This window comes from Lepidochelys kempii, chromosome 9, assembly GCF_965140265.1.
Source record: "Lepidochelys kempii isolate rLepKem1 chromosome 9, rLepKem1.hap2, whole genome shotgun sequence".
NCBI lineage: Eukaryota > Metazoa > Chordata > Testudines > Cheloniidae > Lepidochelys > Lepidochelys kempii.
Genome location: NC_133264.1, coordinates 3,323,971 through 3,334,413, shown reverse-complemented (window position 1 = coordinate 3,334,413; position 10,443 = coordinate 3,323,971). Strand labels below are relative to the sequence as shown.

Genomic DNA, 10,443 nt, shown 5'->3' with positions numbered 1-10,443 from the left:
CCTTGGTTAGTTGAACAAGTGCCACTTTCAGATGAATGCCTGCAGCAGCAGTATGATGTTTTGTGAATTCTATGCGTGTGGGTATAGTTATGGGGCAGAGGGTGAAGCCAGGAATGGGTAGAGCCTGGGTGAAGTCCACCCATGTGAGTCACAACCCTCGGTAGGTTGGCACTCAAAGAGGTTGGACCAGTGGCTTAGCACTGCGGCTTCATCTCTGACACGGAAGTGCACTGATTCCCAAAACTGGTCAAAGGAAGCAGCTGCTACTTTTGTCACTGTTGAATACCCGGCTAGATAAACCCTTGGTCTATTCCACTGTGGCCATTTCTGTGCGAAATTGAACACATGCATCGAGTATGCAAGCGCGAGTATGGAGGGAAGAACAGACCTGGACACCTGGGCCATGCTAATGCAGGAGAAAGAAAACATCAGGGGACTCTGTGAAATATAAATTGGCATTTTACCTTTATTTGACTTATATCCTAAAGGAGCCGGAATTCTGGCCCTTTTCTCCCCTAAAGTAAAGACTGGAGGATACACACACTGCACGCCGACAGGACACAAATAGAGACAACACTACAAAGCTGTGGCAACAAGCCGACCAAATCCGTACAGTGCACTCAGCCTGCTACCATTCGCCTTGTCAGTTAAACGGCAAACACCTCCCCTCCCAGCTCCAGGCCTGCCACCGCCACAGGAGATGGGGGGTGCCGTTGTCCTGGGCCCAGGTTTAGAAGGGGAATGGGACCACCGACACCACAGTGCATAGCAGCCGCAAAGGGCTTTCCCCTCTCACACTCGGGGGGCTAGGTGAGGGTGAGGCACTAGGAGGACCTGGAGAAAAGAGGAGTGGAGGAAAAGTGGAGGGATAAGAGCAAATCGGTGACACGCTGAAAGGAGACAGGGTAGGCAGATGCTATAAAAATGGAACGGGAGAGGAGTATGAGGGAAGAAGGGGTGAAACGTGGGAACTTCCCGGTCTTGTCCGAATTCCTGTCAATCCTGGCTGCGGCCCTGCCTAGCTCCTCGCTGGGAAAAGCACCCAAGGGAGCAGCACGATGAAGGTACAGAAGATACGTAACACAGTGACACCACAGCGAGGCAATTCAGGGCCGGCCTGCTCTCTCTCTCCCTATCCCATCGGGGCTTCACACGCAGTATTTCCAAAAGCAGGCTAGGGAGGCCAGGAGAGAAAGAGAGATGTTAGGAAACAGTCTTGCAGGTGCAAGCTCATGTAAAACTCGACTGGAGGTAGGCAGCCGTCCTGCATTCTTGGCAGGGGGAATGGACTGAATAACATCTTAGATCTTGGCCTCCTCTAATTCATTGTATTCTTGGTTAATTTCCATGTCCTTCCTCACCGTCTCTCAGCCACACGAACAATTGCTCCTTGTTTTGCCCATACGGAGACTCAGGAGAGCAGTGACCTTGGCAAAGGGGACACGTTTTCACTATCAGCTTGTGTAATGTGGGCTGACTCACTCTGCAAAAAAAGGGGTTTCTGCAGAATTGAGAGCCGGGATGTACCAAATAACTCCAAATCCTCTCCTGACTGAAAAGAGAGGTCTGCTGCAAGGCTGCTTGAAGTTTCCAAATGGATTTTAGAAACACTTAAAGGATCCCTGGAGTGGTTCCAGTTGCTAAAATTCCTTTATACACGAGGACCTTCAACAGAGCTATTCCTTACAGCCTGGACTCCACAGTTCCTTTATGAACCAACAAGCTCTTAAAAGCTTCTGATTTTCCACCAAAAGGGACCAAAATAGGACCATTTTAGGATGCTGCCAAAGCCCCTTAAACTATCAAAAGCAAATGGAAATGTGGACAGGCAGTGCCAGTCAGCTCAGGCTAGAAGGAGATCCTGCTGCTAGTCAACAAGGCTGATTAATTAGCAGGCAACGGCAAAGCCCGTAGATGCCCAGCTGGTGACAATGGATGGCTGAGCTCTGTTTGCCTTGGGGTTCTCAGCATATCTGCTATCGCCCCCGGGGGTGCAGAGAGAACACCCTAAAGGGAGCAGGCGGGCAGGAGGGCTACAGGCAGATAGATCCCAGGGGCTCACAGAGGCGGCTCTAAAACCAAAACCCACCACGTTTGTCAGGGTGTGATGGCAGCAGGCCCGCCTCGGCGTAGGCCTCCTCAGAGCCTTCCCCAGCCAAAAGCTCCTCCTTTAACTTCTCCAGCTGTTTGGAACAAGCACAAGGTTAGATTAACCTCTCCTGACCCACCCCCAGCCCTTCTCCCACGAGCCACCCACCCATCTATCACTGCATAGAGTGCTACCGCCTTATTCCTCTTGCCGCTGTGGCTTTGATATCCTCCCCTCATTTTCCACGCTCGTCTCCCGTTCACTTTGCCTTCGGGCAGCAGTGACCCTGTGGCACTGGTTTCTCTGGGGCAGGGATTCCATGTTAAGGGCCGTTCTTTCCCTCTTCTAGAGGCGAGGGCCGTCCGCGGCAAGGAGACTCTGTGCTTCTGCTCTGGCAACATAGCTCTCAGGAAGCCAGATCCTAATATTCCAGATCTCTGGGAAAGGTCCCATCTGAATCAGGGCACTGTGCTGGGACCCGTCTCTATCCCAGTCGCAGCTAGGTGTGATATAGTGACACATTGCAGAGGCAGGTTGGACTGAGAGTCAGGAGACCTGGGTTCTATTCCCAGATCTCCCATGACCTGCCATGTGATCATGGGTGAGTCACTTCCACTCCCTGTGCCTCAGTTTCCCCTCACATGCTTTCTCTCCTATCACAGGCTGGCTGGCCCTTTGAGGTAAGCTGAGCTCAGTCGTGCCCATGATTTAGCAGCTAAGCCTAACCAATGAACTTGAAACATAAGGGTGGATCTGTGATGGCAGCTGGTTGCAATTGACTTAATTAGCTGGGGAGGTGAAGCCAGGAGATTGCTAGTTAAAGCTGGGAACTCAGCAGAGGGAGGAAGACCCAGGAGGAAGGAAGAAGCAGGAGAGCCTGAGGAAGTCAGGCTGAGTTTCCCCATTGAGCAGAGTAGGTTCCTGTGGGGGGGATCCCTGAGATGTGGCCTAAAAGGAGCAGGGAGATCCTCAGAGGTAAGCTGCTGGCATGCCTGGTGAAGGGAAGCAGCGGGGCAGTCCTGCTGGGGAAGAAGGAAGAGAAGAGAAGTTCTGCAGGGTCAGGAGATGCAGAGAATTTCCGTGGCGCCCGAGGGGGCCAGAAGAGCTGCTAGTCTGGGCATTTGATTTGGACTTAAGTTGGATGGCTCTTTTGTTACCCTGGAAGGGGAGTGAACTGTCATGTGACGTGGCCGGAGGGCTGAGGCCCAGAAAACAGAGAGGGAGAGGGGAGAAGACACCGGCTGGGACTAGCCATCACAGCCACCGAACTGGCCACCGAGGGGTAAGAGACCAAGCTCCCTGCACTGTCATGTCCCTAGAGGTGAGGGCTCCTGCTTACACCAGCCTTGTCTGCTTAGACCCTCCGCTCTCTGGTGCAGGGACTGTCGCTCACAGTGGGGTGGATCACCCAGCAAAATGGAGACATGCTCCTGGCGTAGGCCTCGAAGTGCTACTGCGACACAATCATCATAAAGGACCTGGGAAAATTCAGATTAGGAGAAGGACTTTGTGCTGTGGTCCTGTCTCTAATCTGAACCAGTCCCCCCATCCATAGCTCCTTGGTGTGATGGGATTAAACATGACAAAGCAGCAGCTCCTGCCTCTGTAGCTAGTCCCTTCTACCTCTCCCCTGGGAAGGGTTTCCCTCTTCTGGGAACCTTTTTCCCAAGCGTGCCTTTCCAGATGCTGGCCCTTTAAATATGGCCGAGATGGGTCACTGTTGCAGCCTAAACAATGTTCTCTGCCAGCTTGCTCGCAATGCAAAGCTGATGGTGGACTCTCCATCACTGGCCTCTTTTCAATCACGATTGGATGTTTTTCTAAAATATCTGCTCTGGGAGTTACTTTGGGGAAGTCCTAGGGCCTGTACTATGCAAGCGGATCATAATGGTCCCTTCTGGCCTGGCAATTTATGAATGTATTTCTTCCATCAGGTGAGTATTTTAAACCCCTGCTGTGCTTTCCTCTTCCTCTTCCTGAGGAGACGGCCCGTTCTCATGCTGGGGCACTGAAATCGAGGAAAACAGGCCGGGGATCGCAACGTACCCACGAGTCCAGTCTGGGTATTATTGACACTCTAATGGCTTTTGTCCCATTTGCTCTGCATCAATGCATGCGCCTCTCACCTGTTCAAGTTCTTCAAATTTCTTTGCCAGCTCCAAGCCTGGAATAAGAACACAGGTAGTGTTAATATCTGTAATGCTTCCTGAAACCCCCATGAGAAGGAATTTCCTCATTCACCCTTTATAAGTGCAAGGCCTCTTTACCATTGCATTCCTACTTAGCCCTGAAAATATAGGTTAGTTGAAAACCCAACAGAAGAGCTGGCATTCCCTACAAGTTCTATAGGACTTTCCCTTAATGATAAATAAAAAAGGGGGCAGGTTGTCATGTTTGTTTTGTAACTTATAAAACATACCTGATGGGTACAAATATAACAGCTAAAATACGGTCATGTACTGGCCAGTGCCAACTCAGCAGCTCTCCATCACCTTGGATGGGCAAAAGCCAGAACAAATGGGCCTAGCCCCAGGCCCTGAAGGCCGGTAACTCAGGCTTTGTCAGATTAAAGCAACAGGGGAATCATGTGTCTGTGATTAAGTGACCAGAGCAGGAGAGAGCCAATGCAGTCTCCATTACGGTTATGCTGGAGAGCGTTGGTGCCTCCCAGCTCCCGTGTTTTTGATTATTGGCAATCACAGACCTTGCTGTGGCCGATCCACATCTAACCACCCTTCACTCAGGATCAATGTAAGTGAGAGGGGGTGTCCACCCCACACAGGCCCGGAAGGGGTTAAGGTGCCCAGGCAGAGCCAGGGAGCAGGGAGTTGATTGCTGGGCAGGAACACGCGGGGCCAATCAAGCCAGGAAGCTGGCAATAGACGGGCTGCTGCTGGGAAAGGGTCAGTCACTGCCTGGGAAGAGGGAAGAGTGTTTGAGCAAGGAGGGGAACCAGGAGTTGTTCGACGCAGGCCAGGAAAGGAGCAGTGAGGGCTGGGAGAGGAAAGCCCGGGACTATTGGGTGTAGGGCCCCTGGACTGGAATCCAGAGCAGTGGGTGAGCCCGGGTTCCCCTACCAGTCACCGGCATAGACCAGGCAGGGGGCAGTGAATGGGAAGACTGCCTGGGTCGCTGTGGGAGGGGCAGAGAATTGAAGGACTGTACCCCACAAGGGGGACACTGAGTGCCCCGGCCGGAGGGCTGAGTCACAAAGAGGACGCTGCGGTGCCTGGAACAAGAGAAGAGCTGGAGACGTGGAGTGATGGCATGTGACCACGGAAGGGTCGTCGACCTTGAGAGCTAATCCCCAGAGTGACCAGGAGGAGGTGCCAGACAAGCCACGAGTGGTGCACCCCAGGACAGTAAGAAGCAATTAAGCGCCTTGGTGGAGCAACATAGCTAACACAATAGAAAACACTGCCCAAGGGGCGAGGCTACGTGCAAGGCCAGTCAGAAGCTGAGCTATGTGGGCAGAGGTGTTTCCCTGGGTGTTCAGGGCAAACACGGCAGCTGTGCGTGGGGCCTGTCTACAGAGCCTTTGCCGGTGCAGCTCGGCCAGCAAAGCCCCCTACTGGAGATGCAGCTTAGGCCAGTGAAAGGAGTTCTGCGGGCCCAGCTACACCCCCTCCCCAAACGACATTAGATATGCTGCCAAAAGCACTCCCCTGTGGGTGTAGCTACGCTGAGGGCTTTTCCCCACCCCTAGATGACCTGGCAATGTCAGCAGAACTTTGTAGTGCAGACCATCCCTGAGAGAAGCAGAAAAGTGGCCAGAAAGCCAGGAGACATCCAGAGAAGCACTGGTAACATGGCCTTGAGAGGAAGCCAAGAGACAGAGCTTCTTTTGGGCAGAGTGCGGGTTGGAAAGATGCATGGAACCGTGGGGCTGGAAACTATCGGTTGCTGTTTGTTCTTACTGCGTTCAGGGAAACAGGCCTTTGTACAGAAAATAGACAGGATTGCACCAAAGAAACGTCTGTTTCCACCATCAATTTCTTCCCCTAATAGAGACAACCTGCAAGACTCAGAATATTGGCTAACTGCTTGGGCCAAAAGGGGCAAGAAAAGACATAAAGCCAATGCATTATATCAGTCTCGATTTAAAAGACAGCATGGTCCAGTGGGAATTAAGAGAGCTGGCTTCTATTCCTGGCTGTGCCTCCTGTGACACCTTGGACAAATCCCTTTAAGGCTCTGTGACCCGCTTTTCACATCAGCGAAACAGAGACTGCAAAAGCACTCCGAGATCTAGGCATGAAAACTGCTGCCTAAGCGCTTACGATTGTTACTGCACGCCCATCCACATGTTGCGGCATTTCGGGCGTTTGCTTTGGCTCCGGTTCCCACAAGCCAGCGGGCTGGCCAAGGACTGCGGCATCCCGAAAATGAACAGCAGCTGACATTGGAACAGACGGTCTCGGGGGAGAAAAAAGGCTAATTTACTGATGACACTTTGCCTGGGTGGAAAGCCTCTGCCTATGCTTCCCTCGGAGATTAATTGTTGGCAGTTGCCCGGCATAAAATGAAGTCTGCCTCTAGGAGTAATAAATACACTGACCCATAACCCTGCTCATTTTTGAATGCATCCCATTTGTAAGCTGAATTCCTTCATTAGCAGAAGAACTTAATCGGTTTGCTTTGCAGGATCATTCAGCCATTCAGAACTATGTCTGCCTCACTGAGTTTAGCAGAGGTAAGGGTGGAGACCATTGCAGTCCTTGGGGCATGTTGTCCCTGCTTATCCCTGTGTTTTCCTGTTTTCATCTGAATTGTCACTGTGTAGAGAACACAGCACAGTCCTGCTCTGAAGACCTACGCTGCCGGTGAGAACCCATCCATTGACTTCAATGGGCTTTGGATGGGGCCCTCAGTGAGCAAATGTTATCTCATAAGTTTGAATGATGCTCCCTCCTTTTATGCCATGAGAAGTCTCACGATACCCTGCCGCATTCTGGGGTTGGGATCCTGCCGAAATCGACAGGAATGCCTGGAGCCCTTAGAATTACGCTCTCTGGTTTTTGGTCACGTCAGATCTCGCGGGTGGGATAACGCCCCACGTGATAGCTCAGTGCCTCCAGTCCCCGCCAAACCAGAACTGCAAAGGGACGGATCAGCAAGAAAAATCCCATTGGCTGAACTTTTCCCAACTTTAACAATGTCAGGTTCTGATAGGCATTCCCCCTGGTTCTCAGCTCATCCAGAGAAACCTTACTAAGCGTATACTCCGGCTGAGCCCGATCACCTCTTTGCTCTCTGTAAAGCAACTACCCTGGATATAAATGATGATCAACTATTTGTGTGAACTCCTGGTGAAGATCTTGCTGAAGTTTTAACATTCCAGCCAGACCCTGAGCTGCATCCGAGGGCTGCTAGTTGCAGCATGGGGGAGGGGCTGTCAAAAGTGGCTTCCCTCCCCTCGACCCGGGGCTTGCTCTGAGCAGGACCAATCTGCTGGCACAGGATAGAACTCTTTCTAGCAGCCAGGGATCGCTGGGGTGCAGGGACACTTCCGTCAGGCTTCCTGGTCACTAGCCATGCCACTTGTGCTTGCTACGGGGGCGTGGGGGGCTGTAGAAGCGTCTACGGCAATTCAGAGCCACCTGAGAATCCCCCTGTGCTGCAGGAGCCTCCGGGGGCCAGCTAAGATGGCTTCAGGTCAGACTTGCAATGGAAAAACAGCATCAAGTAACCCCAGTGTACCAGACGGTCTGATCCACTGCATGTAGGTGCCAATCCTACAGGGTGCTGAGCGGGCTCCACTCCCATAGCAAGCCTTGGTAATTCGGGTGCTCAGCCCTGAAGGATCAGGCCCTTAGTATTCAAATAAACAAAGCTCCCTCCAGGGAGCTGGGAGATGGGATCGATGAGCGTGTCGCCCGCCCCCTCACTTACTGCTGTCCGCTGGTTGCCTCCAGCCAAGGTTTTGGTTAAGCAGCAGAGTCATCAGCGCATCTTGGTTGTTGGTGTCTCCTCTCTCCAGAAACCCTGGGCTTTCTGCAGCACATAAAACACCTCTCTCAGGCTGGGATGCCGGGACGAATGGGTTCCCCAGCACAAGGCAGGAGGGAAAGAAATCGCTGCTGCATAATGGCAGGTTGGGAGGGATGGGGGGCAGGGAGAGGGAGATATACTGGGGGGGTGTCTCCCATGGGTGGGTGGGGGTTGCAATCCTCACCCCCAGCCCCAGCAGAGCTGCTTCATGGCTGCTACTGCTTCTAACAGGTCCTGGTCAACGTGGTCCCTCCCTGTTACGCGGAGGGGAGTCAGGCAGTGGCATTGCCCAGTCCGTCACCACTCACTGGGGACTCCCTCCCCCCTGGCCCCCCCCAGCTGCCCCCCCCAGAATCGCACTGGAGCTGGGGAGGAGCTGGGACTGCATCCAGCCTGTCTCCCCGAGACCAATACAGGGGTGATCCCTGGCACACACTTACTGGAGTTCCCTCCGGCCTAGACGTAAGAGCCCCACCTCTGTGCTTGAGATACACACAGCACAGGTGACAAAAAGCCTTTGTGTTCGCCCAGTCTAGGGCCAGCCACGGGGCAGCCTGGCCTCAGAGCTACTCCTGGCCGCCCATGGGGCCAGGGACTGTTCCAGGTGCCAGGCAGGGCCAGCCGGTATGGATGTCCAAGACATACCTTCATTTTCCTCGGAAAGCCTCCTGGGCTGACTCTAGGCCACCGGGGGGTTCCCTGTGCACAAGGGGAATCCTCCCAGAGCCTGTTAAATCAACTGCCTGCTGCCAGAAAGGGGACAAGGCCCTCTGTGAAACCCCCAGGCAGAGCGTTCTCTGTATTGCTCCCTTAGCGAGGGTGGGGAGTCGCTGCTCCCTGGAAAGATTCTCTCCAAACCCCACGGATCCACCAATATCTGATCACTGGACAGTCACCATAGACCAGGGCCGTACGCACCGAGACCCTGTAGTACTGCAGAGACCAGGACCTCGCAGCGCGGCCCAGCGGGTCTCGTTTATAGCCTGAAGCGAGGAGTCGGGCGCACAGTCAGCGTTAACTTTTGCAAGGCAAGCAGTGGGGACAATGCATGGAGTGTGCCCAGGCTCCAAACCCATTTCAGATCCCAAAGCTATGGAGGGGCTCATGTAGAGACCATAGATAGGCAAAAATGGTGCCAGAGGAACAGCACTCTTCTCTTCCTGATCCTCCAGGCTCCCGTTCCCTCCGCACATGGAGTTGAGGGGCAATCATTTTACCAAAGTGACTTCACCCTTATCTAACCGTGATGGTCTTAAAGCAAAACATACACACAGGGGCCAACCCATTATTATTATAGCTGATCTCATGGAGCCTAGTGGAGGCTTAGGAGGTGTGGGACGTCTGTTTAGACACAGCTGCATAAATCTGGGGGAGCTGAGGAGCTGTGCCTACTCTGATGATCATAAATGCTGGCCAAATTCGTCCCTGGCATGGTACCTTGACCGGGGTCACTGGGCCTGATCCTCATCTCAGTTGCAAGCTGGAATTAACCCCCTGAAATTTAGCGGAGTCACAAGGGGGATGTGTTTATCATGGTGAGTTTAAAGAGGATTTGGGTTATGATGATTTTGAGGCATGTTGGAGTTTGCTTTAGAAAAAAAATACAGATGCACAATCAAAATAAAAGGCATTATTACAAAACCAACCAGGCAGTAGAGGAGGAAAAATCAATTTAAAAGCAATGTTATTTTCCAGCTGATATTTGGCTGCTCGTTTCCCCCTCACAGGCTCTGTAACAAAGAAGATGAATGACACCATTTCCCTGCAGAATAAGTGCAAGCCAAGACGCACTTAAGTTACTAAAAAAAGAACAGGTGAAAAAGAAGCCACCTTGGCTAAAACGTCTAGTGCTGACACCTAGGACCTGGCAGGTCTTGTACGTTCTGTGTCAGGACCATCACTGGGTAATGCCAGGGCATTTTTTTCCCTAAGAGATTTTCTTTATGAATAGCAAGAGACATTCTCATCAGATGCATCCCTTCCGATCTGACACGATCACTGTTCAATGTGATGTATTATACAGCCAGAAACGGACATAGGGATCGTTATAGGTCACACGAATAGAATGAGGCCTCTCAGTCGCTCACATGTGTAGTAGAGTGAGGTAGTAATGGGTTACCTTATGTCCTTCCCAAGTGAAAATCAATGCTGTAGGGTTGTGTCAAGCAGAAAGGAAAATCCCCCAACCAACCAACCAGCAGAGATAAGTACCTACCTGCGTCATCTAGGCTGAGTTTCAGCTTACCTTGTAGTGCAAGAGGTTTTCCATGTGCAGACAGTATCGACAGCATTATGGAGAAAACAGTTAGGACCCCAAGGCAGTGCTGGACCGAACAGATTTTGTCCATGTTCCCGCCACCCAA

At 52.3% G+C, this 10,443-nt stretch overlaps 1 protein-coding gene across 1 annotated transcript; it reads right to left on the bottom strand.

Moving 5' to 3' along the window:
- Positions 1–1,094: 1,094 nt before the first annotated feature.
- On the bottom strand, positions 1,095–10,443 carry UTS2B (urotensin 2B). Its single transcript, XM_073358730.1, has 5 exons — positions 10,326–10,443; positions 7,982–8,083; positions 4,216–4,253; positions 2,090–2,183; positions 1,095–1,174 (listed from the first exon to the last, which is right to left on the bottom strand). Exons 1-5 carry the CDS (start codon positions 10,426–10,428, stop codon positions 1,149–1,151), a joined length of 363 nt encoding a protein of 120 aa, XP_073214831.1. The 5' UTR covers positions 10,429–10,443; the 3' UTR covers positions 1,095–1,148.

What these genes read in the sequence shown, in the direction of transcription:
- UTS2B (XM_073358730.1), bottom strand. Translation starts at nt 10,428, where the DNA reads ATGGACAAAATCTGTTCGGTCCAGCACTGCCTTGGGGTCCTAACTGTT. An exon ending in AAAACCTCTTGCACTACAAG is followed by an intron (nt 8,084 to 10,325) that starts GTAAGCTGAAAC and finishes TATGTGCTGCAG; the next exon opens with AAAGCCCAGGGTTTCTGGAG. An exon ending in ATCACACCCTGACAAACGTG is followed by an intron (nt 1,175 to 2,089) that starts GTGGGTTTTGGT and finishes TGGCCTCCCTAG; the next exon opens with CCTGCTTTTGGAAATACTGC.